Raw genomic sequence first — 25,452 nt, forward strand, 5'->3', positions numbered from 1 at the left:
AGATTTTTTTAAATGACTATGAAGTTATGGACCTAATTAAATTTTGGTTGTGACTTAGAGTGCCGTATTACATCGAACCCCATTTTTGTAAGGTTTCTATAATTTGAAATTATTTTTTAATTTAACTTATAGCGTGCCATGAATAGCATGACTTCTGAAATTATTACAAGTACTAAACAAGAGCAAATATAGCAATAGTAACGGTCAACTAATGACACGTTTCTTGACAGGCACAGCATGTAAGGCATTGGTCTTATGCAATGTGAGGCCGAAGCTCTCGTCCATATCCAAGTCCTCAGAAGCGACGCCGTTTGGAAGCTTCCAGTCAAATGAGTAGAGAAGAGAAGCAAGCATGAGAGGCACTGTCTTCACAGCCAAAGGCAATCCAGGACAAATTCGTCGTCCAGCCCCAAACGGTGTAAGCTCATAATCTTTACCTTTCACATCAGTATCTTTCCCCAAAAATCTTTCTGGTTCGAACCGGTTCGGATTCTCCCACGTACTCGGGTCTCGTCCTACAGCCCACACATTCACCAGAACCTGAGTGTCTTTAGGCACAAGAAATCCAAGAATCTCCACATCTGTTTCTGCTTTTCGTGGGAGGAGAAGCGGAGCAGCTGGATGGAGACGGAAAGTTTCTTTAACTACAGCTTGTAAATATGGAAGTTGTGAGATATCAGACTCTTGGACGACACCATTTTGGCCTATCACACTGTCGATCTCGTCTTGAACTTTTGTCATTGCTTTTGGGTTTTGGAGTAGTTCTGTCATTGCCCATTCCACCGTACTAGAGTTTGTGTCTGTGCCGGCTGAAAATAGGTCCTGACAGGTAGATGCACATACTATACATACTTAAATTCAGATATACTAAAAGTGCAATTGCCTACACAATTATAAGAATAAATGGTGGAATTTGATATATTGTGAGAAAATTCCGATTTTAAGTGAAAATTAGTGGAGACTAATTCCACTATTGGTGGAATTTGATAATTTGTAAAAGAAAATCGATTTTAAATGCAAATTAGTGGAGACCAATTCCACTTAGTCTGCTAAACAGAATGACTGAATTTGCAAAGATTTTTTTTAAAAAAATAATTGTTTCTCTACTATTTAGTAGACGAATCAGTTTCTAAACAAAAGTATTCCTCTTTCATCTTTGATTCTTTATTCCACTTATTTGTTCCACTAATTCCTCTATTAATAACCTTTTTTTTTTGCTCCAAGCTATAATATATTTTAGTTATTCTAAATTTTCATTTCATTGAAATTTTTAATAAATTACTTCGGCATACATACTCCATTAGGAAACTCATGTGTTGAATATGAAGCTTGATTAAAAGAAATAGTATCTCCAAACTAATTTGGCACCAAGATGATTTATCTTGAGTGTCGATTATGATTATATATCCGAATCTTTTGTAATGTTCATTCATGTGACCATATCATGCAAAATAAGAGAAGACTTACGAGAAGAAGGTGTTCAATCTGATACATGTTTAGCTCAGCTTCATCTCCTTGGTTGAGATCAATAAGCGCATCCAGAAAATCCTTGCTCGAAACATCTTTATCCTCCGTCTGCAATGAGTTTCCCTTGATTCGATCATCGTACAATCTTCTGAAAGCCCTAAACAACCTCTCCGAGCAGTCCTTGAACTTCTTTCTAGTACCTTGCACGTCAAGAAATCTCATAAATGGGAAAAAGTCAGCAAGGTCTGTATTTCCTGCAGATTCCATGACACCAATCACCATGTCCTGGAAGTCACTGGACTTCCTGGAGTCGTAGTTACCGAGGTCGATTGAAAACAAAATATTAGAAATAATATTGAGGGCTGTGACGAAGGATGCACGAGAAATGTCAACAGCTTCTTCTCTATCACTGCATTCACTCACGAAGTTGATTAGTTCTTGCACCTTCTTCATCCGTAGAGCTTGGGTGGCCTCGATACGCTGTGGTGAGAACAGATGAGTAACTGATATTTTCCTCAACAGCCTGAAAAATATAACATAATTATTTTTTTAATCAAATACACAAATCTATTGGTTCGGTTAAGGTAACTATATGTTATGTATACAGCAGTTATATATCCGGGACAGTCATCTAGTATAATGAGGATAATATTTTGGTAATGACCGGGATAGCTCAGTTGGTAGAGCAGATGACAAATAAAAAGACTACCAATAGGAAAAAAAAAACTTAGCAACGGTTACCTCAAACCACTTAGACCGATGTTTCATCAGTGCTAGCTACCGGATTTGAGTTCAAGTCTAGTGGATCGCAAAGATCATCATGGTCAAAGATCTTAAACTTTCTAGTTGATAGAAAAGAAAAACAATGAGTTACCTCCAAAGAGGAGATGATGGATGAAGCCAAGCGACAGAAAAAGAATGATGATCAATGGATCGTACGGCTTCATTCCAGTAGCGGCCAGACAAGATTTGGTCTTGTGTTCGTAGAACCTCTCGCGCAGCGTTTGGTGAAGCTATGACCACTGTGTTTAGACATCCAAGCTTAAGACTCATGACTGGTCCATATGTTTCCGAGAGGTGGGCAAATGAGCGGTGTGGGTTCTTTCCCACTAGGTGCATGTTTCCGATGATGGGTAACCGTGGAGGTCCCGGAGGCAGCGCTGCAGCTCCGTGAGAGCTCCTTCGGGATCTTACGGTTGTGAAGATAAGGAAACATGATAAGATAAAACAAAAGAAAAGAAACAGAGCTTGTCCTGAGATGATGTCCATCTGTGTGTTCTCAAGTGATAATAAAACTACACAAATATAACTACTATATATATTATATCTTGGACATCATCTCAAGACGAGTTTTGTATCATGTTATCATGTTTCCTTATCTAAAGTCGACAAAAACAAGGAAACTTTATATTTATTTATTTTGAAAGTTCCAAATCGACCTATACCGTCGATAAGCTCCAAATTCTTGCTAGTGGACGTCATTTGCGACCAAGGATCCATCACACACTAGATACGTACACGTACCGGCGTAAACAGTCGTTAAGATATTGTATATAGTTGTTTGAGCTAAAGTCCAAAGCATAAAACAAAATTTATTTACTGTTTATATATTGTGCAAGGTAACACCAAAACCTTGGTCCATTTCTAGGACCCTGCTGTTTATCTTCTTATCTTCGCTGTTGCTAATAATATACCCAGTTGAAACCAAACGACAAATCAATTCATTCATATGTCATAAGCAGGCAATCTCATATATTGGATAGACAAAGACATGTGGAAATGAAGATACTTAGGCGGAAGAAAAATAATTTTATGAGTTTCAAAAGAACTTCTTGTCCTTATCTTCAAATGTCACTGCACCGTCCAAATTATTGAGATATATTTTTCTCCTTTGGTTCTAATTGGTTTCCCACACATTTCTCATTGCTACCGTTCCTTTAAAGAAACTCAAATGATTAATGGAGTCAACTCAAACTCTAATCATAGTGAAGAAGATAAAGATTTCTCATTAATATGAAGGTTTAGTCAAAGATAAGTAGGTTATGAATTGATGGGAGAAACTAGTGTATATGTATGTGTATTAAGAAACAAAAAATGGTGTAGAAAAAAGACATTAATCACAATAATGAAAATTCACTGACAATGCAGTGATTCTACGGTTTGCGTCAAGATAATTCTTTCAGTCCTTTTGATCCAATTACAGAGGAATGGGAATGATGATTCTTTCTTTTGAGTTAAATAAATTTGTCATTTATTCAAAAAAGAAAAAAATCACTGATAGGCCTTGAGATATAACCCCACAAGGTCAAACTTATTCGGTTCGTGAAACTTTATTCATACCTATAAAAGAAATATATACTACAATGGCTAACTAATGGCGTTTCCTGACGGGAACAGCATGTAACGGGTTGGTCTTATGCAATGTGAGACCAAAGGTCTCGTCCATGTCCAAGTCCTCTGAAGCGACGCCGTTTGGAAGCTTCCAGTCAAAAGAATAGAGAAGCGAAGCAAGCATGAGAGGCACTATCTTCACAGCCAAAGGCAATCCTGGACAGATTCTTCTTCCGGCTCCAAACGGTGTCAGCTCATAATCCCTACCTCTCACATCAGTCTCTTTACCTAAAAACCTTTCTGGTTCAAACCGGGTTGGATTCTTCCACACGCTTGGGTCTCGTCCTATGGCCCACACGTTCACCAAAACTTGAGTGTCTTTAGGCACCTTGAACCCTAGAACCTCTACATCTGATTCTGCTTTTCGTGGGACAAGTAAGGGAGCAGCTGGATGTAACCGGAACACTTCCTTCACAACCGCTTGTAGATACGACAGTTCAGAGATATCAGACTCTTCAACAAACCCTTTTTGACCAATCACACGATCGATCTCAGCTTGAGCTCTTGCCATTGTTTTAGGGCTTCGAAGTAACTCTGCCATTGCCCATTCCACGGTACTAGAGTTTGTGTCTGTGCCCGCTCCAAACAGGTCCTGAAATATAAATACAAATGATCTATTATTTTTGTAAAAATAGATATATGTACTCCTAGGCCTTGTTTAGGCGTACTAGTAGAGCCCCTCACGCATTTTTTTGTCTGCTTCATTTTGAATCTCGAATCATATGATTCTAGCGTATGCAACATGGTAAAACTTACCAAGAGAAGGTGTACAAAATCGTTAGTGTTGAGCTCTACTTCATCTTCTTTTGTGAGGTCGAGAAGCGCATCCACGAAATCGTGGGTGGATACATTTTCACGGCTATTCCTTAATGATCTTTTTGCTATTTTTGCATCGATGAACCCACGGAAAACCCTAAACAACTTTTCTGAGGCAACCTTCATGGCCTTCCTATTACCTTGCATGTCAAGAAACGCCAAAAACGGAAAGTAGTTAGCAGCGTCTGGATTTCCGATAGCTTCCATGACACCGATCACCGCGTCCTGAAACTCATTGGACTTCTTCAAGTCGTAGCTACCGAGATCGACAGAAAACAGAATGTTGGATATGATATTAAGAGCTGTGATGAATGATGCACGAGAAATATCAACAGGTTCATCTCTCTCGCTGCTTTCATTCATGAAGCTCACAAGCTCCTTCACTTTGTTCAACCTCAAGGCTTTTGTGGCTTCGATACGCTGCGGAGAGAACAGTAGAGTTACCGACAGTTTCCTCAGCAGCCTTAGGAAACAACAACAACAACAAAAAAACAGAGACAACCACTTATTAGACCACTGCTTTTGGATTAATATTACGTAATCGCATAAAATGCAGAATTGAATCGCATGTTTTATTAGATGTACAGATTCGACGTAATCAGATAAATTCAAAAAAAAATATATGGCCCTGTTCGTTTGCTCACCCAGCTGATCCATCTGGGTGAAGATGCAAATTGATGTTCGTTTAGTGCATTATAATGCTACATCCAGATGGATCACCCAGCTGAATTTTTAAAAATTCATCTCAAATTCTCACCCAAATGAAGGTGAGTCTTGATGGTGCATCTGGATGCAGATGCATTTAGTTCAGTCTAAAATGACAAATGACCTTTTAAAATCAAAATATTATTTTCAAACCGTAAATTCAATTTTTTTGCATATACTTTTTTCCACTATAACCAAAAAATACATTTTCTCGCAAAAACGGAAAAACACACTTTTCCGCCAAAACCGCAAGATGCATTTTTCCGCAAAAAATATAAAACACACATGTTTCATTAAAACACATTTTTTCGGCTAAACCAGTAAAACCACATTTTTCGACCAAAACCCAAAAAACGCATATTCCTACCAAAACCGGAAACAACGCATTTTCTCGCCAAAACAAAAAAACGCATTTTTTCGCCAAAACCGAAAAACACAATTTTCTCGCCAAAACCGAAAAATGGAATTTTCCTCCCAAAACTGAAAAATGGAATTTTCCCACCAAAACCAGAAAACAGAATTTTCCCACCAAAACCGAAAAAACACATTTTTCCGCCAAAATTGAAAAACACAATTTTCCCGCCAAAACCGAAAAACACAAATTTTCCGCCAAAACCAAAATACACAATTTTCTCGCCAAAACCAAAAAAAAACACAATTTTCCCGCCAAAACCGGAAAACAGAATTTTCCCGCCAAAATTGGAAAACGGAATTTTTCTGCCAAAACCAGAAAACTGAATTTTTCCACCAAAACCGGAAAACACATTTTCCCGCCAAAACCGGAAAAATGTGTTTTCCCGCCAAACCCAAAAAAAAAACTTATTTTCCCGCCAAAACCGAAAAAACGTATTTTCCCGCCAAAACCGGAAAATGTATTTTTCCGCCAAAACCGGAAAAGCGCATTTTCCCGCCAAAACCGGAAAAATGTATTTTCCCGCCAAAACCGGAAAAATGTATTTTCCCGCCAAAACCGGAAAAGTATATTTTCCCGCCAAAACCGCAAAAATAACTTTTCCCGCTAAAATCGTGAAAAAAAACTTTTCCCGTCAAAAACACTTTTTGCGCCAAAACTTCAAAACACACTTTTTCCGTCCAAACCGCAAAAACGTATTTTTCTGCCAAACCCATAAAACATATTTTTTCGCCAAAACCATAAAAATGCACTTTTTCGCGAAAACACACATATTTCCTCAAAAACCGCAAAAATATTTTCGGCCAAAACCGTAAAAATGCTATTTTTCCGTTGAAACGTAAAAAGTTATATTTTAGTCATTTTATTAACAAGTCCTCCTGGATGCAGATGGAAGTTAAAAAATGAAAAGCAAACGAACATAGTTGCATTCAGATGATTCATCTGGATGCATGAACGAAATGAAGAAACGAACAACACCCAGATGAAGCATCTGGATGATACATCTAGATGGACCATCTGGATGCATTTTCCAGATGTACAAACGAACAGGACATATATATATATATATACAGAGAAGAATATAAGTTTTATTGTATTTTAGTTATTAAACTTAATCGCCGAATGACTTAACTGGCATAGAACTCTGTGATTGTTATAATGATGCAAAATTTATTAGTTATTAGGAAAGTTATTACCATGATAAATTTAGAGTACTTTCTCTAGGTTATTCATTAGGTTTTAATCTAATTTATACAAAATTCATTATTTGTCTAGCAAATTTCTTACACATAATAGAATAAGAAATCTTACTTATACATTTGGTCAAAAAAAAAAATCTTACTTATACACAAATATAATAATTTTCTTAATAACTACAAAAAAATATTCTAGGGGTAATTCTGGATTACTCCTAACAAAATTGACATATTTTTGAGAAAATAAAAACCTGATAAATAAAAGTTGATATTAATTATACCTCCAACGAGCCGACGATGGAGGGAGCCAGACAACGGAAACCTCGTGGTGATTGATGGAACGTATCGAGTTAGTGGAGCTGCGCCAAGACAAGACTTGGTCATGTGTTCTTAAAACCTCTTTTGCAGCTTCTGGCGAAGTTATGATTACTGTGTTTAAGCTTCCAAACTTAAGACTCATTACTGGTCCATAAGTTTTTGAGAGGTTGGCAAATGAATGGTGTGGGTTTTTACCGACAAGGTGAATGTTTCCGATGATAGGTAGTCGTGGAGGTCCAGGAGGCGTAGCCGCGGCCTCAAAAGATTTCCTTCTTGATCTTGTTGTACAGATGATAAGAAAACATGATAAGATAAAGCAAAAGAGGAGGAACAGAGCTTGTCCTAAGATGAACTCCATCCTTTTTTTCTCAAATGATATTTTTCTTGAAATGAAACATCATGCTTCTAACCATTTAATTATATATTAGTGTGCAACAAGCAAATATTTCTACAAACTCTGTATTTATGGTCCAAATCCATCGTTTCGGTGAGGGGATCTGACATTTGTCACCATATGTCAAAACCCGTCATTTTTGAAAAAATCAAACTACTAGCGACCAATCACAAGAGATACGTATATACCTAAAACTTGGCTCATTGTAAACGGTCGTGTTTTAAAAGAGCAAAAAGTTTGAGCTAAACAACTCAATCTCTAACTTTTACAATGTCAATTTTATTTGCCTCTAACATGTTCCGCTATTCTACTTTACAACAATGTTTGGGTCCACCCCACCCCCCCCCCCCTCTCAAATTTCCATGTAAATTAATCTATTTGGTGTACTTTAACAGTTATATTTAAGTGTATTTTATTGGCTGAATTATATATGTACAATAAAAAGGGTGTAGAACAAGATAACAATTTACTTTTTATGAATATTCTCTGAAAATAAAATATGGTTCACATGGATCACGTAGTCAAGGAAAGAAAATCATACAATAGAGTAGTTGAGATTTCGAGAGAAAAAAAACAGAGTTTGAATGTTTATGGAGAGGGGCCATGGCTCCCACCTAAGTTTATTTATCTAATGAATGGAAGTTGGGTTTCAAAAAAAAAAAGAGTACTTGAGATTATTTGTGTTTATTTAAAATCATAAGGTCCAAAATTATTCGAGTGTGAAACTATATTCGTACTTACGAAACACACGTGTACCACAATGGTTAATTAATGGGCCGCTTCTTGATGGGAATGGCATGTAACGGGTTGGTCTTATGCAATGTGAGACCAAATGTCTCGTCCATGTCCAAGTCCTCAGGATTGATGCCGTTTGGAAGCTTCCAGTCAAAGGAATAAAGAAGAGAAGCAAGCATGAGATTCACAGTCTTCACAGCCAAAGGCAATCCCGGACAAATTCTCCGTCCGCCTCCAAACGGTGTAAGTTCATAATCTCTACCTTTCACATCTGTCTCTTTCCCCAAAAACCTTTCTGGCTCGAATCGGGTCGGATTCTTCCACACGCTCGGGTCTCGTCCTATGGCCCACACGTTCACCAAAACTTGAGTGTCTTTAGGCACCATAAATCCAAGAACCTCCACATCAGCTTCAGCTTTTCTAGGGACGAGCAGCGGAGCAGCCGGGTGCATCCGGAAAGTTTCCTTCACAACCGCTTGTAAATATGGCAATTCTGATATATCAGACTCTTGAACAATACCCTTTTGGCCTATCACATGATCAATCTCCGCCTGAGCTTTCTCCATCGTTTTAGGGTTACTAAGTAACTCTGCCATTGCCCACTCAACGGTACTAGAGCTAGTATCCGCGCCTGCCGTGAACAGGTCCTGATACATGAGTACATATGATCCATTATTGTCTAAGTTTATAGTTCTGTCCGTTTTATAATCATTCATATGACTTAAAAATACTCTATATATTCAAAAGATTGATGTTTCATATATTTACACAAATTAAGAAAAATTAAATACGCTGTTTATCCATTACTTTCTATTTTTATTTTAATGTAGTTTAATGTTTAATGTGTTTTCTAATAAAATTTAATCACTTATTTTTATATTTATATTTTATTATAAAATTAAATGCACTATTTAAATTCTACAGCATTAATTTTTAAATAAACACATAAGCTAATACATCAATCATTTAAATTAGAGGGAGTATGCAATATGGTAAGACTTACTGAGAGAAAGTGTTCGATATCATTAGTGTTGAGCTCTGCTCCATCTCCTTCGGTAAGATGAAGAAGCGCATCCACGAAATCACTGTCTGTGACATCTTTAGGGTTATTCCGCAATGATTGTTCTGCTATTTTAGCATCGATAAACCCACGGAAAACCTTAAACAATCTCTCGATATTGTCTTTCATCTTCTTGCTATTACCTTGCAGATCAAGAAACCGAAGAAATGGAAAGTAGTTAGCAGCATCTGGGTTTCCAATAGCTTCCATGACACCAATTACCGTGTCTTTAAACCCATTCAACTCTTTCAATGGGTCATAGCTACCGAGGTCGACCGAAAACAGAATATTCGAAATGATATTAAGAGTTGTGGTGAATAATGCATGAGAAATGTCGACAGCTTCTTCTCTCTCGCTGCTTTCACTCATAAAGCTTATAAGATCTTTCACCTTTTTCATCCTCAACGCTTTGGTGGCTTCCATACGCTGCGGTGAGAAGAGCAGAGTCGCTGACAGTTTTCTCAGTAGTCTAAAAAACAAGACATCAACATATATAGACAAGATAACCACCACCCATTATTAGTCAAATAAAACCATAGAAAATGAATAATTAAAATGGAAAGTGATCATATTAACTATACCTCCAACGAAGCGAGGATGAAGGAGCCCAGACAAGGGAAAACTCTTGGTGGTTGATGGAATTTATCGAGTTATTGGAGCCACGGTTAGACAAGACTTGGTCGTGTGTTCTTAAGACTTCTCTTGCAGCTTCTGGTGAAGTTATGACCACTGTGTTTAAAAATCCAAGCTTAAGACTCATGACTGGTCCATATGTTTTTGAGAGGTCCGCAAATGAGCGGTGTGGATCCTTTCCAACAAGGTTAATGTTTCCGATGATGAGTTGCCGTGGAGGCCCTGGAGGAGTCGCAGCTGCTGTAAGAGATTTCCTTCGTCTGGATCTTGTGGTTGAGATGATAAAGAAACATGATAAGATAAAGCAACCTAAGAGGAACAGAGTTTTTCCTAACATGATGTCCATTTATTTTTGTCAACTGATATTTTCGTTGAAATGAAACATCAAGCTTCAACGCATTTAAATATATTAGTGTAAATAACAAACGTTGTCGATAAAGAATAAAAAAAACATAAATTTCAGAAAGATCTATCGATGTTTATGTATGGTCCAAAATCATCGTTCCGGTGGTTAGATCCGAATTGATACAAGTGGACTCCTCTTGTCGTAAAATGTCAAAACGATTTAATTGCGAGTAAATCAACTTTGTTTGGTACTCCGCAAACCATATACATGTGTGTATTTGCACTACTAGCTTAATTTTGATATAATTTTTGCAAACGTCGTACAAGAATACAAACAAGAGACATTCAACATGACATTATTGGGATGAGTACAACAGAACAAAATTATCTATATACGAGATTAAGAACACTTATAAAGACGACCGCACAGATCTTTTGGTGGGTACGGCACGTAGAGGCTTGGCCTTCCGTAAGGTAACACCGAAGGCATCAGTCATGTCCATGTTTTCAGCAACGACACCCTTTTGAGCCTTCCAGTCAAAGGAGTAGAGAAGAGAGGCAAGCACCAAAGACATTGTTCTAAGAGCCATTGACATTCCTGGACACATTCTTCGTCCCGCTCCAAACGGTATCAGCTCAAAATCTTTGCCTTTCACATCGATTTCTCGTAACAAGAACCTTTCTGGTTCAAACCTCATCGGATTCTCCCATACACTCGAGTCTCGTCCTATCGCCCAGACGTTCACCAAAACCTAAAAAAGAAATTAGGTTAACGTGCTTCCCAAGTTAGTTATACGTAGTGTGTTTTCACATGATATGATGTGATATACCGAGGCGTTTTTAGGAATGAGGAAACCAAAGATGTGGACATCTGATTCTGATTTTCTAGGGATCAAAGGAGCTGCTGGATGCAAACGAAGAGTCTCTTTCAGAACTGCTTGCAAGTAAGGAAGCCTGGGGATATCAGATTCTTGAACGACACCGTTTTCACCAATCACCTGCCGTATCTCACTCTGAGCTTTGACCATTTTCTCCGGGTTACGGATTAGCTCTGACATTACCCATTCCATTGTACTAGAGTTTGTGTCTGTACCCGCGGTAAATAAGTCCTACATATATATGTATAGTTATTAGTTAATAAGCTAAGTACTTTTACATTTATCTTATTAATTATCAAGACTTACTTGAAGAAAGTGTTTGATATCATTCAAACTCAGTTCTGCTTTGTTTTCCTGTGTAAGATCAAGAAGGGTATCTAGCATATCGAAGCTAGAAACATCTTTACGCTCTGTCTGAGATGATCTCTTGGCCATCCGAGCAATGATGAATTCTTGAAAAACGTTGAATAATCTCTGTGTGCAAAGAGTTGCTTCTTTACGGGTGCCTTGTAGATCAAGAAACCTAAGAAACGGGAAATAATCTCCGACGTTGGGTTTTCCCGTGACGTACATTAAGCTAATCACAGTGTTGTGGTACTCGTGAGATGACTTGGAATCATGGGTCGCGAAATCAGTGGAAAACAAAGCATTTGAGATGATATTGAGAGCTGTGACGAAAAAAGCACGAGCTATGTCAACAGCTTCTTCTCTCTCACAACATTTGTTAATGAAACTCATGAGTTCCTCCACTTTCTTCATCCTTAGAGGCTCCATGGCGTTTAGGCGTTGCGTTGATAGCAAATGCATTGTTGTTATTTTCCTTAGAAACCTGAAATGATATAGCCTACATATAGTCATGTCATGTGTATATTTAACAAATTTAAGTATGGTGATTTCCGTTAATTTTGTGCTTTCAACGAAGTTCATTTGAACAAAAAATATTCTTAAAAAATTATATAACTTACGTCTACAATTTATAAAGACAAAAACAATATTAAAATACTAAAATATGGTTTGAGAAAACGAACATAAACGTAAAACCAAACTATGTGATATGTGTTAGTGTCGTCCATGTGTTACAATCTAGAGTTCGGTTGTGAATTCGGACTCTTTAAAGCGTAAAATAGAGAAAAACAAATTGTGGTGAATATTCTTCTATATAGTTTGTTTTCATTAGTTGTGTAATTATTTGAATAACTACAAATCCTAAGATCAGGATGATCACCTTATCCTTACATACACCAAATTACCCCATGCAAGCCAATAAAATAGATGATTATTAAATTTCTATTATACTACGGGATGCCTCCTCACTCTTTGAATAAGGATCCTACTTGCTAAGGAGGCTTGATCAAGTTCATACTCAAATTGAATAAAATGAAACAAAGATTACCTCCAACGAGCTGAGGGAGGACCCCATGCAAAAGAATATTCATGGTGGTCAAAGACTCGAACCGGATCATTAAAGGTTCGGGAAGATAAATGATGGTCTTGTGTCTTTAGTGCCTCTTTTGCTGCCTCTGGTGAAGATATGACTATGGTAGTTAAACTTCCAAGTTTTAGACCCATTATTGGTCCATAGATTTTCGACAGAGCAGTGAGCGAACGGTGGGGACTGTATCCGACTTGGAATATGTTTCCAACCACTGGCAGCTTTGGAGGACCCGGTGGAAGTGTGGCTCGACCACTTCCGCCAGAATTGCTTCTCGTTTTTACGAAGAAGAAAAAGAAAAGGAGGCATGGTAAGACTAAACATAGGAGCAGAGACAGAACGCACATATTAGCTCACGGGCGATTTGTTTTCCTTCCTTTTTCTTTACAATAAAAACAAACTTAATATTGTGCATATCTTATATATGTATATAGTGAACAAACTATATCTCCTTTCAAGATAATCACACGTCCGTAAAACTGTCACGTACATGGTTGTAACTCTTAAAGAAATCAAGACACATTTCAAATTCTTGGTGGACCGATCGACTCATTATATACTTGTCGTGCGATATAAACGTCCATATTTGTCAATGGGTCTTACATGGCACGTGGAAATTTTGTTTCAGAAACCATGTAGAATCATACAACCATGGAGAGCTTGATGTTCAACCTGAAGTATAAAATAAAAATTGATTATCTAGTAAATAACCTTGAATCAAATGGTTGTTCCTTTTTTTTTAGCAACAGTTAGTGTTAATTCTTGGATGATTCTGTGGAACATAAACAAAAAATTATGAAAAGATAATAGAACATTATAAACTTATAGTAACTTTTAATTTATGTAACGGTGGTGGAGAGTTGGAGGGCCAAGGTCACGGGCCCCGACAAGTGTTGGCTGTAACGCTCCGTATAGTAGTGTTGAATAATTTTTAATTTTTCTTTTTAAGAAAAAAAGGGGTTAAGTAGTGGAACTCACATGAACATTTCTATTACTTTACTCAATCACTTCTTCTTCTTCTCTAATCTCGATTCTCTTTTAGAAAAAAGTAAAAAGACTAATCTGAATCTGCAATAACCTGAAAAAGCTTTGTGTGTTGTCTCTTTTCTTTTTGCCACTTTTTATAGATTCCCTTTTCAAGTTATGTTACCAAAGTCAAACCCCTAATTACACCTAGTGACTTGTATTTTGGTTCAAAAAATTGGGTAAAAAGTTAAAAACCAAAACAAACAAAGCGAAAATCCAACAAGAGTAAGACCAAAGCGATAAAAGGCGAAAATCTGAAAAGGTCAAAATCTCATCACCACAAAAAGCGACCAGAACATTGCCTCTTTTCTCTGACGTCACTAGCACGTTTGCATATAAAAAGGAACAGATCCATAGAATTAAAAAAAAAATCTATGATTATACAAAAATAGCTATAAAATATCTAGCTTCTGTGTAGATAATTTCTTTTTGATCTAATAATCTAAATTATTATAGTTTTGTAGGATAAGTACTCAAAATTATTCAAACATTATCACATGGCTTTGTCAATAGAACAACAACTTCTTGTTCTTTAATCACCAGTTAGCTCTAAACCACACTCACATGAGGCATGCGCGTGAGGGCGAGTGAGGTTGACTTCACCATCACTTCCCCCCAATTAAATCTCATTAGGTCCACTGTGGGACCCTTTCAAACTAAAAACCCGAAAACCCTCGTGAATCTCACCGTCACGCGCTTTTCCCCTTATCACCTTCTTCTTCTATGGAATGAATCCAAAACTTCTTCTCAAATCTTCCCAAAATGCCATCACCCCCCTCTCCGCCGGTTCATAACCGTTTCCAGACGCTTCCGGTTATCCTAACCGGTTCCCTCGCCTTAACCGGAGCCTTACTCGTCCTCCTAACCATCCTCCTCTACCGGAAACTCTCCCGTAACCGCACCGCTCCCTCGGATGCCTCTCCTCAGCACTACCAATGCCGCCGCTTCTCCTACTCCCAGCTCCGCCGCGCGACGAACTCCTTCTCCGACTCCTCCCAGCTCGGCCACGGCGGGTTCGGCACCGTCTACAAAGCCGATCTCCCTAACGGAACCTCCCTCGCCGTCAAAGTCATGGACTCCTCCGCCGGGGCCTTACAAGGCGAGCGCGAGTTTCACAACGAGCTCTCTCTCTCCTCTCACCTCACCGCCTCGCCCCACGTCGTCTCCCTCCTCGGATTCTCCTCCGATCGGCGTAACCGGAGGCTCGTGCTCGTCTACGAGCTCATGCCTAACCGGAGCTTGCAGGAGGCGCTTCTTGGGGCTCTCAAGTGCGAGGAGCTTATGGATTGGAGGAAAAGGTTTGAGATTGCGACGGATGTAGCTAAGGGGATTGAGTTTCTTCACCACCGGTGTGATCCGCCGATCATTCACGGCGATGTGAAGCCGAGTAATGTTCTTCTGGATTCCGATTTCAAGGCAAAGATAGGAGATTTTGGTCTGGCGAGGGTAAAGTCTGAGTCTTTGGCTTTGGTGAGTGGTGGTGGGGACGAGACTAGGATCCTTATTGAGGAAGATGATGATGACGGGAAGAGAAAGGAAGATGATAACGGGTCGATTCTCGAGGAGTGTGAGAGTGTTATTACTCTGTTCGAAGAGGGCAACGCCGTGAGTTTCTCGCCGGAGAATGGGATTGGAGCTTCTCCGGGGGTGGGATCGGTGGTTTCGCCGGAGAATTGTGGAAGTAGCGTTTTCACGGCGTCTCCGGGACCGGCATTGATACCCTCGCCGGAGAACTGTGCTGTAACGTCTCCGGCGACGGAGAATGGTTGCGGAAGCAGCGTTTGCACGGCGTCTCCGGGAGGGGGATTGATACAGTCGCCGGAGAATTGTGCTGTTAGCGTCTTGACGGCGTCTCCGGGAGCGCCATTGATACCCTCGCCGGAGAATTGTGCTGTTAGCGTCTTGACGGCGTCTCCGGGACAGGCATTGATACCCTCGCCGGAGAACTGTGCTGTTACGTCTCCGGGAGGAGAATCACCGGAGAAAATGAGTGTGGAGAGTGGTGGGAAGCAAAAGGTGGGCTCGAGGAGAGATTGGTGGTGGAAACAAGACAACAACGGTGGAAGCAGACGAGTGGTTGAGTCAGGGAGTGTGAAAGACTATGTGATGGAGTGGATTGGGAGTGAGATTAAGAAAGACAACAAGGAGTGGATCAAAAACGGTGATGGGTCAGCATCGTCATCAATCTCTAAGAAGAAGAAGAAGAAGAGGAAGCCTAGAGAGTGGTGGAAGGAAGAGTTTTGCGAGGAGTTAACTCGAAAGAAGAGGAAGAAGAAAAAGAAAAGAGGGTTAAGCTCAATCTCAAGCATTGAATCTTGGTTTCACAGAGACAATGATGATGAACAGTCTCATAATCCTACCAAGAGGAAAAAGAGGAATAGTATAGACTGGTGGGTAGATGGGTTAAGCGGAGATTTAAAATCAGTTAAAAAACAAAGTCAAGATTCTGGTCTATGGTGTGATGTGAATGTTCAGAAGAGCGGTGGAGTAAGCAGCACACCGAGCATGAGAGGCACGGTGTGCTACATTGCACCGGAATGTGGTGGAGGTGTGTTGTCTGAGAAATGCGATGTCTACAGTTTCGGGGTTCTGCTCTTGGTTCTTGTCTCCGGGAGACGGCCGTTGCAGGTGACCGCGTCGCCTATGTCGGAGTTCGAGAGGGCTAATCTGATATCATGGGCTAAGCAGTTGGCTTGTCATGGTAACTTATTGGAGTTGGTTGATAAGTCTATACATTCTTTGGAGAAGGAGCAAGCGGTTCTTTGTGTTACTATTGCGTTGCTTTGTCTGCAAAGATCTCCGGTTAAGAGACCGACGATGAAGGAGATTGTTGAGATGCTTACCGGCGCGTCTGAGCCACCGCATTTGCCGTTTGAGTTCTCGCCGTCTCCGCCTATGGGGTTTCCATTTAAGTCAAGGAAGAAAGCACGGTGAAGATGAGCCTCAAACAAGTGTAGATTTGTCTGGTTCAAAAACACTAAACCAATTGCTAGTTGTAGAAGCTGTTTAATTCCATAACATTAGATTCTTGCTAATAGTGTTATGAAGATTAGTATGTCATTGCAAGACTATTTCAACTACTAATGCAGAATCTATTATTCAGACCACCTTTTTAACCATTTGAGCTAGAAATATGTTGAATCTATGCACAAACGAGAACCTATAAGTGAAGAAAAGAGAATAATAAGAAGTAACGAAAGTAAATGCAGAAAGATATTGTGGGCATGGGATTGATTCAAACAGAGTGCATCGCCACTGAGCTTAATAAAAATATAACATTGGTGTTTCCTGGAACTAGAACTCTGGTCACTGAGTCATATGCTTTTGTATAATAAGATTGCGAACTAGAGATTTTATTTTACAATGGTAGAGATGAGAGGACACAACACAACATAGAGCAAGAACAGAGGTGAAGAAGAAAGGTTGGTGAGTATTCTTAAGATAACCTCCCATAATTGTCATGTTTGCATTCCACAATTGTTGCCAAACACATTCCTTCTTCCTGTAATAATCTAAAAATAGCTGAAGATGCTTGCTTACACAAGGGAACAGCTAGTCATGAGGATAAACCCAAAACCCTCTCATCAACTCTGCAGCAAAGGGGTTAAGAACTGCTTGTCATATTGAACTTGTAGTGTGGTTTAGTTACAGATCGGTTTTCAACCGGTTTAAGGCAATGTTCTGTACCATTAAAAAAAAAACTTTATTTAAATTCAAAGAAAATTGATGTATATGATTTCCTTTTTTTGTTTGTTCAAAAAATATTTGATTTCCTAATTAATTAATGAATAATTACTTGTGATCCGGTTTAAAAAAATATAAAACCAAACATCGGACGGTGGAGAGAGTATCATGAATACATAAAAGACACGAGATCGGATCGGTTCACACAACACTGAGAAATTGAAAGATCGTCGACTTCCCAAAAATCGTCTCACTTTCTCTCTTCAATGGCGGAAGGTGGAGGCGGCGACTCTCCAGCTCCACCATCAGGAAACAACGGCGGAGGAGAGTTTCTACTCTCTCTTCTACACAGAAGACCTCACCAGCAGAGTCCACCGATCAGACCACCAGCTCCTCCTCCTCCTTCACAGTCGTTCACTCTCGATCCAGCAATCGCAGCCGTTGGTCCCACCCTGAATTCGAATTGGGCTTCTAACGGTACTCCTCCTTGGCCGCACGCCTCATCGCCTCCCAATCTCTTAGGGTTTCCTCAATTTCAAGAAAACCCTTTTCCGTCGAACCAATTCGATGGTAATCAGAGGTTATCAGGAGAAGATGCTTATAGATTAGGGTTTAATGGAGCTGGTATTCATCACTCGATGGTGCAGCAGCAGCCGCAAAGGCTTGTGTTTGGTTCTTTCTCTGGAGATGCGACTCAAAGTGGGTTTCTCAACGGGAGCTTGAATTCTAGTAAAGATCCAAACTTTTCTCATCCTGGGAGCATTGGAAGAGGAAACTGGGGTCCCATTGGGAATAACGGTAGAGGTGCCAAGTCTACTCCTCCTCCTCCTGGATTCTCGAGTAATCAACGAGCATGGGATAGAGATTTGTTAACTAGGGATGCTGATAGAGGGATGCTGATGGGTAGAGGGATGATGGGTAATCATGATGATAGAGGGATGATGAATAGTTTCCAGAGGAATCATGATGATAGAGGGATGATGGGTGGTTTCCAGAGAATTTATGATGGTAGAGGGATGATGGGTAGTTCTCAGAGGAGTCATGATAATGCAAAGGGAGAGCATCATAATGCATGGGATAAAAGTGCTGTTGATTTGAGTGCTGAGAATGATAGATTAAGGAGATTATCTATCCAGGACGAGGGAAGGTTCAATCTTACTCAGCAGGTTGATCATCCTGGACCACCTATGGGTAAAAGTCTTCATTCTGTATCGGCAGCTGATGCTCAGGATTCGTTTTCGATGCTGAACAAGGAAGCTCGTGGTGGAGGTCAGTACAGAGAGGAACTGGGACAGTTAAGTAAGGGAAAGAGAGAAGGCAATGTAGAGTTTGGCGCTGCTGAGGGTGAAACTGAGGGTTTTGGAGAAGATATTGTCGAGTCTGTTTTGCTTGAAGATGAAACTGACGACAAGGATGCCAAAGATGAGAAGAAAACTAGCCGGACTTCTCGCGAGAAGGTAAGTTTGGGAACGTTCAGTGATGGTGTTAGCTCATGACTAGAAAGTATGTTTATGTTTGTAATGTAAGAGTTGTTTTTAAGTTTGGGTTTTTGTTATCAGGAATCGAGAATGGACACTCGGGGTCAGTGGCTACTCGGCCAAAGGTTAAGAATGGTAAAAAGGTATATGGCATGTCGAAACGACATCCACAGGCATGATGCACCTTTCATTGCTGTCTACAAGTCCCTTATTCCTGCAGAAGAGGAGCTGGAGAAGCAGAAACAGCTAATGGCCAAGCTAGACAATCTAGTCGCCAAAGAATGGCCTAACGCAAAGCTATATCTCTACGGGTCATGTGCCAACTCCTTTGGTTTTCCAAAGAGCGACATCGATGTTTGCCTTGCTATCGATGATGATGATGTCAACAAATCAGAGATTTTGTTAAAGCTGGCGGATAGTTTGGAATCAGATCATTTCCAGAATGTTCAGGTAAAACAAATGTTTTACTTCTTCTTATGGTTATGAATCTTGTGTCTATGTATCTAAGACATGTGTTTGTGTAGGCACTGACACGAGCTAGAGTTCCAATAGTAAAACTTATGGATCCTGTCACTGGGATATCGTGTGATATATGTATCAATAACGTGCTAGCTGTTGTGAACACAAAGCTCCTGCGGGACTACTCGATGATAGATGGCCGTTTAAGGCAATTAGCTTTCATTGTCAAACACTGGGCGAAATCGAGAAAGGTTAATGAAACTTATCAAGGAACACTCTCCAGCTATGCGTAAGTTCCTCCACATTCTATATTTCACAAAATAATCATTAGAGACTTTTTTTCTTATTGTATGAAACTTTCTGCAGGTACGTTCTTATGTGCATTCATTACTTACAACAACGTAGCCCGCCAATTCTTCCTTGCTTACAGGTGTGTGTATGATGACACTATGATATATCCTTATGTGTAATGTAACGTTTATTGAAAAGGGTTTACGTTTTTGGCCTCTGTGCAGGAGATGGAGCCGACATACTCAGTTCAGGTTGATAACATCCGGTGCGCATACTTTGATAACGTTGGAAGACTCAGTACATTCGGATCAAGTAACAGGGAGACCATAGCCGAGCTGGTGTGGGGATTTTTCAACTACTGGGCTTACGGGCATGACTATGCCAATACCGTTGTATCTGTCCGCACTGGTTCCATACTTGGGTAAGTTCACAGTTTATCTTTTCTGTTTATTGTTACTGTAAAGCAGTCTCAGAGATAACATGAGATCTTTTTGTTGTTGTTGCAGGAAGCGAGAGAAGGACTGGACGAGAAGAGTTGGGAACGATAGGCATTTGATATGCATAGAGGATCCGTTTGAGACGAGCCATGATCTGGGTCGGGTTGTGGATAAGTTTAGTATCAGAGTGTTGAGGGAAGAGTTCGAGCGAGCTGCTAAGATTATGCATCAGGATCCTAATCCATGTGCCAAGCTTTTCGAACCATATGTTCCTGGAGATGATAATGGTAATGGCCAAGGTCATAATTAAGTTTTAGAAATTGAATCAGGTTCGTGTGGCTTGTATATATTTATGTTTAGATTCACTCTCTCCACTTTGTTTTTTTGGTTGTTTTGGATTGTTGCTTGTGACCTTATCAATATTATTTGTTTGATTATAGATTAGAAAAAAATGGCTTTGTTCTTTAAGAACGGTAAAACGGAAAAAAAAGGCATATCTTACTAAAACATTAGTGCATAGACCAGACCAGATCCAAAGACAGATAACATGTGTCTGAACGAAGTTTTGAAGAACCATGAATGTGTTATCCTCACTTGACGAGAAACAGAAAGTGGTATGTGTGTGTGTAATGCAGTTTATCTCGAAATGTTTTAGTGTCGTCTGGTTGTTTACGGTTTGGCTAAGACATTGTCTGACCAACCTTTTATCAATCAACAAAACCAATCACAAGATCAGTATCTTCCCATGCGTTCTTGGATTCATACGCAAAAGCTTCAGAAAGAACAAGTAAAGCGATAACGACTGAATCTCAAACTAATACATTTTGTTGTGACTAGATATAATGCTATGTTTAGTGTCAAATCATAACCATGGCAAGATGAATAGTCTAAGCTAATAAGATTCGAGCAAGCATCGTTAGTATAACAAAAGACAAGTTCAAGATAGTACAAAAACAAGGAGAGGTTTACCTGTCTCAGAACAGAAACAACGAGAGTTATTAGTTTCTCAGATAGAATTTCAAAATATTATTAAATTAGCATTCACAAGTTTAGTTAAATAATAATATTTTAATAACTAAAAAAATCTACCATTTGGCAAAGAACATGTTGAAAGAATTCATTGGCCAATAGATCGATTCTTTCTTACTATTTTTTCTGTTCTTTGTTAGTATTTTTTTAGTTACTCTTGTGGAGAATATTGATGTTGATGCCTTATATATCTTTAATTGTGCTTGTTCCTACAAAAATAATAAGCTATATATATGTATTCCTGATTTGGAGGGAAAAGCATTAATTGATACATGATAACAAAACTTGAAAATAAACAACAAACATATAAACATCTAGGTAGGCAACTGTAGAAGAACATAGATACATAACACATGAACAAGAGTTTTAAAGAAGAGAATGAGAGAGAAAGAAGACAGTAAGGAAAGCAGCTTTAGAGTTTTGTTACATGACCTTATACACTGCTAAACCCTTTTTTTTTGCATTTTTGCTGTTGTGTGAAGAGTGCTTTCTTCACTTTCTTGAAGAAGAAGGCAACCCAATGAACAATTCTGTCTCTACTTCGGAACTTGGACTACTCTCTTCGTCACCTCTTCCACTTTCTTTGTTCTTGCTCGACCAAACTTTGATTTCATGAGATCCCCACTGCAATTAAAAAATAAGGGACATAATTATAAATATTTATTTGTCTACAAAATTAATAGATGCAAAGAAGCTCTAACAACACATAGAGGACCAAGGTCATGGCGATCATGGGACTACAATAATGCGAATGTAATTACTGAAGATATTAAAAATAAAGACTCCTAACCGAAAAGCCAAAATAAAGAACCAAACTTTTACTAAAAATGACTCCTAACCAAAAAGCCAAAGTAAAGAACCAAACTTTTACTTAAAAAAACAAATGTGGAACCCTAACTTGAGACCCTTAGGATAAATTCGTTTATAGTATTGTACCTTTTCAGTGAGCTTCTGGTTTTCTGCAGCTAGAGCTTTCTCCTGCAAAGTTTTTAGTTCCATTTGTTAGAAGCAAACACAAGAAGATTACTAAGTTGTAATATTCCACCAGTTGAGTATCTTTACCTTTTGCTTGAGCTGCTCAATTTGTTCCTTAAACAGTTGAGTCTAATAGCAATGAGCAACTAAGTTAGAATTATGAATCATTTATAAGAATAATAATATGGGGATGATCTAAATAAATATGCATATATACCTTTCTTGCTCGAATGCATTTGACACTTTTCTCAAGTTGGGTCTCAATTTGCTGCAGCTCCTCAATCGAGCATGATCCTATGCCTTCTCCCAAGAGTTTACTAATAAAAGCAAGAATGAAAAATACTTAATTGGATCATACTCTTACCATATATATGACGTGTTTGACGTTTAACAACAGCAAAATTGCAAAGATACAAGTGTATGACATGTTTGTACCGTTTGGAAGCTTCAAGTTGTTCAATTTTCTTCATCATGTTTGCTGCTTCATGTTTCAAATGCTGTTGGTTATAACAATGTTATTGCATGTGATTGTTTTCAATGTGTCTAATAGTGACATTGAGACTATATACAGACTATGATTATTTTTTCTTAAGCCATTTTGATCTTTGTACTTAAGTAGTTATATAAGAAACTGGTATACAAGATCATAATTAACCTGCATATTTTCTTCAGAAACCGGTTTGTTGCTGATTCGATCCTTGGTATGCGTCAGATAACGATCTATGGTATCTTGCATACTGTTAAAAACATAAACTCATCAGAGATTAAGTTAGCACAGTGTAAGAAACATATTTAATTCTCTGGAACTGGAACTCAAAAGCAGACAATTCAAGAGCATAAATTCTTTCTTACTCTAAGTAATCACAAGACTTAATGACATGACTTGGAAAAGCCTTGTCTATTTGGGGTTTTTTACCCCCAATTTTGGAAAATTAAAGACATGTGAGTCTCTTTTCTTTATATACTATTTAGTAGGTTGAGAGAAAGATGTACTTTCACAAATGGACAGATGGTCTGAAACATCTGATCAAAAGTAAATTTGGTTTCCCTTCTACTTAACACTACAAGATAGTTTCTCTCATTCTCTAAACAATCTATACTAAGATCGTGGCTTGAGTATGGATCCTAAATCAGGTAGAAAACAGTAGGAACATAGTAAGCAACTTAATTGCATTATATTAGGAATGATAATGAAATGAAGCATAGGTAATTTATCTATCAGGAACGATAAAACAATATGCTAATTCATCACTTAGATAAACCCTATTTGCTGTAAGTAATAACGAAAAATATTAATTTCGCCAGACTATGTATCATTTCAATTCATAAGGAAGCTAACTGCAACATAATTATGATCCTTAAATGAACCCAAGAAAGAATAATTGTAAACAAACTCAAGGAGTTGTACGTGTGTGTGATCATAATCTCTAACAAGAGATAATCAAATATATATATAACATGTCAAAAGTACTTGCAAGAGAGTTCTTTGGCATTTTAACTTTTATCATAACTCAAACTAAATATGACAGATAGAGAGAGAGAGACATCTCAAACAATTAAAACAAGACGGTGTACTTGATTTTACTTTAATAATAGCCTTAACATTGTAGAAACCAAGAACTCATTTAACACCCTCTCTAAGCAAACGTTTAAAGAGATGTAATTCCACAAAGAGCAAACAAATCAACAAAACCATGTATAAACCAAGACATACTGTAAACTTTCTATCTCTCTCTATTTCTCTCTCTGTAGAAGATTTATATGAAAACGTACTTGGAGCTGGCGAATTCATAAAGTTTTCCCTTAGGAGAGAAGATGATCAGAGAAACTTCCGCATCACAAAGCACTGAGAGCTCAAAGGCTTTCTTCAACAAACCATTCCTGCGTTTAGAGAAAGTCACTTGTCTGCTTGTTGCATTCTCTATCCTCTTCATCTGAGTTTTTCCCCTCACCATCTCTCACTCCTTGTTTAATTTTTTCTTTCACAGAAAAAAATTATATAAGATCTCTTTTTAACTTGCAGAGAACATAAGATCAAGGGTGAAACCACCTCAATAACAAGATTATTCACTCACATAAAACAATCCATTTGGAAAAAAAAAATCACACACATAAAACAATCCATTTGGAAAAGAAAAAAGAAACTTTTTGCTGGGATTTTTTTTTGGTGGAAGGAGACTGATGAAGTCAACGAGAGATAAGATGATTAAGTACCCAAAAACCAAACCAATCTAAAGTACAAATTTATATAGTTGATCTATATGGATTGCTTAAAATGAATGAAATATGCAGCCTTTATTTTATTTTGTTATGGGGGTTAATTGAAAGATATGCAACCTTTCATCAGATTTAGCCTAAACAAAGCAAAACAAAAAAAAAACCCAGAAACAAAACATCAAATCGACCAAAATGAAAAAGATCCATCAGACTAATCAAAAAGTAGAAAAGATCATTACAAAGAGATCTACCTGTGGCCAAAAGGATTTAAAACCCTAAAAGGTTTTAAGGAGATTAACGGAAGAGGAAATTAAGTAACACGATTATGTATAAATAGATAGATATAAGTATTGATGGAGAGGCGACGAGAAGATGATGAACAAACTTGATTATCTGCGTATGGAAAGACCTATTTATGGAAGTACCAAAAGAAGTAGTAGTAGCTTTCCTCGTTTCACCTATTTGTGTGTAATAAAAGAAACAAAAGACAAGACTCGCACACTCTCCTCTCTTCAAGATGTAGTTATGGTAATAGGGAACAACCATGGTTGGTTTGGTTTAGCGGTATGCCGACTTTGAGAAGTAAGAGCATTTTCAATGTAAAATTCTATTTTTTTCTTTTAAAATAGAGTTAAAAAATACGGAATAAAAATGTTTCAATTCTACTCTATTTTTATTCTATAATTGAGTAATGAACAAACAAAATATAAATCACTTTACTTATGAAATAAACTACATTATGGAATAAAAAAATAAAGTAAGATTAGAGTATTTTTTACTTCATATTCACTTTCATTCTATTTTAGAGTAAAAAAATAGAGTATGGTCGAAAATGTCCTAAAATATTCGAGTTCAAATCTATTCCACAATACCAAATATGTGTGACCATGTGGATATAATGTTATGATTTAGGCCTCGCTTGAACATGCAGAAGTAAATTATATACGTGAGTTTCACTTATCTTAAGTGGGAGATACCCCGAACTAAAAAATAATAATGTAGAACATTTTTTTTCTTTTTGAAAAGTATTAAATATATATTAGAATAATAGCAAAAAAGGCTGAGCAAATAGTA

The 25,452-nt window shown here is 38.2% G+C and overlaps 7 protein-coding genes across 12 annotated transcripts; 2 read left to right on the forward strand and 5 right to left on the reverse strand.

Annotated features, from left to right (window-relative positions):
• Positions 1-99: 99 nt before the first annotated feature.
• LOC106452162 (cytochrome P450 76C2) lies at positions 100-2,921 on the reverse strand. Of its 3 annotated transcripts, XM_022719647.2 has the most exons (4): positions 2,342-2,584; positions 2,209-2,265; positions 1,468-1,990; positions 100-822 (listed from the first exon to the last, which is right to left on the reverse strand). In XM_022719647.2, the coding sequence occupies exons 3-4, from the start codon at positions 1,918-1,920 to the stop codon at positions 205-207; spliced, it is 1,071 nt and encodes a 356-aa protein (XP_022575368.1). In that variant the 5' UTR covers positions 1,921-1,990; positions 2,209-2,265; positions 2,342-2,584; the 3' UTR covers positions 100-204. The 3 variants fall into 3 exon arrangements, with proteins under 3 accessions (XP_022575368.1, XP_013749646.1, XP_013749647.1); XM_013894192.3 differs by lacking the exon at positions 2,209-2,265 and having other exon boundaries at positions 2,342-2,921; XM_013894193.3 differs by lacking the exon at positions 2,209-2,265 and having other exon boundaries at positions 100-842; positions 2,342-2,839.
• Positions 2,922-3,742: 821 nt separating this feature from the next.
• Positions 3,743-7,918, reverse strand: LOC106452163 (cytochrome P450 76C2). The gene is made up of 3 exons (XM_013894194.3): positions 7,269-7,918; positions 4,615-5,137; positions 3,743-4,450 (listed from the first exon to the last, which is right to left on the reverse strand). Exons 1-3 carry the CDS (start codon positions 7,661-7,663, stop codon positions 3,839-3,841), a joined length of 1,530 nt encoding a protein of 509 aa, XP_013749648.1. The 5' UTR covers positions 7,664-7,918; the 3' UTR covers positions 3,743-3,838.
• Positions 7,919-8,364: 446 nt separating this feature from the next.
• LOC106452164 (cytochrome P450 76C4) lies at positions 8,365-10,737 on the reverse strand. The gene is made up of 3 exons (XM_013894195.3): positions 10,076-10,737; positions 9,438-9,963; positions 8,365-9,081 (listed from the first exon to the last, which is right to left on the reverse strand). The coding sequence occupies exons 1-3, from the start codon at positions 10,471-10,473 to the stop codon at positions 8,464-8,466; spliced, it is 1,542 nt and encodes a 513-aa protein (XP_013749649.1). The 5' UTR covers positions 10,474-10,737; the 3' UTR covers positions 8,365-8,463.
• Positions 10,738-10,753: 16 nt separating this feature from the next.
• On the reverse strand, positions 10,754-13,205 carry LOC106345359 (cytochrome P450 76C3-like). The gene is made up of 4 exons (XM_013784564.3): positions 12,744-13,205; positions 11,657-12,179; positions 11,303-11,581; positions 10,754-11,224 (listed from the first exon to the last, which is right to left on the reverse strand). The coding sequence occupies exons 1-4, from the start codon at positions 13,127-13,129 to the stop codon at positions 10,883-10,885; spliced, it is 1,530 nt and encodes a 509-aa protein (XP_013640018.1). The 5' UTR covers positions 13,130-13,205; the 3' UTR covers positions 10,754-10,882.
• Positions 13,206-14,492: 1,287 nt separating this feature from the next.
• LOC106452165 (receptor-like serine/threonine-protein kinase At2g45590) lies at positions 14,493-16,915 on the forward strand. Its single transcript, XM_048778819.1, has one exon. It carries the CDS (start codon positions 14,571-14,573, stop codon positions 16,740-16,742), a length of 2,172 nt encoding a protein of 723 aa, XP_048634776.1. The 5' UTR covers positions 14,493-14,570; the 3' UTR covers positions 16,743-16,915.
• Positions 16,916-17,667: 752 nt separating this feature from the next.
• On the forward strand, positions 17,668-20,596 carry LOC106452166 (UTP:RNA uridylyltransferase 1). The gene is made up of 6 exons (XM_013894199.3): positions 17,668-18,949; positions 19,052-19,420; positions 19,495-19,718; positions 19,796-19,859; positions 19,945-20,141; positions 20,227-20,596. Exons 1-6 carry the CDS (start codon positions 17,759-17,761, stop codon positions 20,465-20,467), a joined length of 2,286 nt encoding a protein of 761 aa, XP_013749653.1. The 5' UTR covers positions 17,668-17,758; the 3' UTR covers positions 20,468-20,596.
• Positions 20,597-21,402: 806 nt separating this feature from the next.
• LOC106452167 (MADS-box protein SOC1) lies at positions 21,403-24,919 on the reverse strand. 4 transcript variants are annotated; one of them, XM_013894200.3, is made up of 8 exons: positions 24,630-24,919; positions 23,935-24,140; positions 22,817-22,898; positions 22,597-22,658; positions 22,379-22,478; positions 22,249-22,290; positions 22,123-22,164; positions 21,403-21,810 (listed from the first exon to the last, which is right to left on the reverse strand). In XM_013894200.3, the coding sequence occupies exons 2-8, from the start codon at positions 24,114-24,116 to the stop codon at positions 21,679-21,681; spliced, it is 642 nt and encodes a 213-aa protein (XP_013749654.1). In that variant the 5' UTR covers positions 24,117-24,140; positions 24,630-24,919; the 3' UTR covers positions 21,403-21,678. The 4 variants fall into 4 exon arrangements, with proteins under 4 accessions (XP_013749654.1, XP_048634777.1, XP_048634778.1 ...); XM_048778820.1 differs by having other exon boundaries at positions 24,764-24,892; XM_048778821.1 differs by having other exon boundaries at positions 24,788-24,878.
• Between the last annotated feature and the right edge of the window lie 533 nt (positions 24,920-25,452).

This window comes from Brassica napus, chromosome A4, assembly GCF_020379485.1.
Source record: "Brassica napus cultivar Da-Ae chromosome A4, Da-Ae, whole genome shotgun sequence".
NCBI lineage: Eukaryota > Viridiplantae > Streptophyta > Magnoliopsida > Brassicales > Brassicaceae > Brassica > Brassica napus.

Bases quoted from the DNA above. Each gene is read 5' to 3' on its own strand.
- LOC106452165 (XM_048778819.1), top strand. From the start codon at position 14,571: ATGCCATCACCCCCCTCTCCGCCGGTTCATAACCGTTTCCAGACGCTT.
- LOC106452167 (XM_013894200.3), bottom strand. From the start codon at position 24,116: ATGGTGAGGGGAAAAACTCAGATGAAGAGGATAGAGAATGCAACAAGC. The intron at 22,899-23,934 runs GTACGTTTTCAT...TGTTTTTAACAG, and splicing joins TATGAATTCGCCAGCTCCAA to TATGCAAGATACCATAGATC. The intron at 22,291-22,378 runs GTATATATGCAT...CATTGCTATTAG, and splicing joins AATGCATTCGAGCAAGAAAG to ACTCAACTGTTTAAGGAACA.
- LOC106452166 (XM_013894199.3), top strand. From the start codon at position 17,759: ATGGCGGAAGGTGGAGGCGGCGACTCTCCAGCTCCACCATCAGGAAAC. The intron at 19,860-19,944 runs GTGTGTGTATGA...GCCTCTGTGCAG, and splicing joins CAATTCTTCCTTGCTTACAG to GAGATGGAGCCGACATACTC. The intron at 20,142-20,226 runs GTAAGTTCACAG...TTGTTGTTGCAG, and splicing joins CGCACTGGTTCCATACTTGG to GAAGCGAGAGAAGGACTGGA.
- LOC106345359 (XM_013784564.3), bottom strand. From the start codon at position 13,129: ATGTGCGTTCTGTCTCTGCTCCTATGTTTAGTCTTACCATGCCTCCTT. The intron at 11,582-11,656 runs GTAAGTCTTGAT...ATATATATGTAG, and splicing joins ATATCAAACACTTTCTTCAA to GACTTATTTACCGCGGGTAC. The intron at 11,225-11,302 runs GTATATCACATC...TTTCTTTTTTAG, and splicing joins TCATTCCTAAAAACGCCTCG to GTTTTGGTGAACGTCTGGGC.
- LOC106452163 (XM_013894194.3), bottom strand. From the start codon at position 7,663: ATGGAGTTCATCTTAGGACAAGCTCTGTTCCTCCTCTTTTGCTTTATC. The intron at 5,138-7,268 runs GTATAATTAATA...TTGTTTCCTAAG, and splicing joins CCATCGTCGGCTCGTTGGAG to GCTGCTGAGGAAACTGTCGG. The intron at 4,451-4,614 runs GTAAGTTTTACC...TTTATATTTCAG, and splicing joins ATTTTGTACACCTTCTCTTG to GACCTGTTTGGAGCGGGCAC.
- LOC106452162 (XM_013894192.3), bottom strand. From the start codon at position 2,736: ATGGACATCATCTCAGGACAAGCTCTGTTTCTTTTCTTTTGTTTTATC. The intron at 1,991-2,341 runs GTAACTCATTGT...TATATTTTTCAG, and splicing joins CCATCATCTCCTCTTTGGAG to GCTGTTGAGGAAAATATCAG. The intron at 823-1,467 runs GTAAGTCTTCTC...TCTACCTGTCAG, and splicing joins AGATTGAACACCTTCTTCTC to GACCTATTTTCAGCCGGCAC.
- LOC106452164 (XM_013894195.3), bottom strand. From the start codon at position 10,473: ATGGACATCATGTTAGGAAAAACTCTGTTCCTCTTAGGTTGCTTTATC. The intron at 9,964-10,075 runs GTATAGTTAATA...CTTGTTTTTTAG, and splicing joins TCATCCTCGCTTCGTTGGAG to ACTACTGAGAAAACTGTCAG. The intron at 9,082-9,437 runs GTAAGTCTTACC...CTCATGTATCAG, and splicing joins ATATCGAACACTTTCTCTCA to GACCTGTTCACGGCAGGCGC.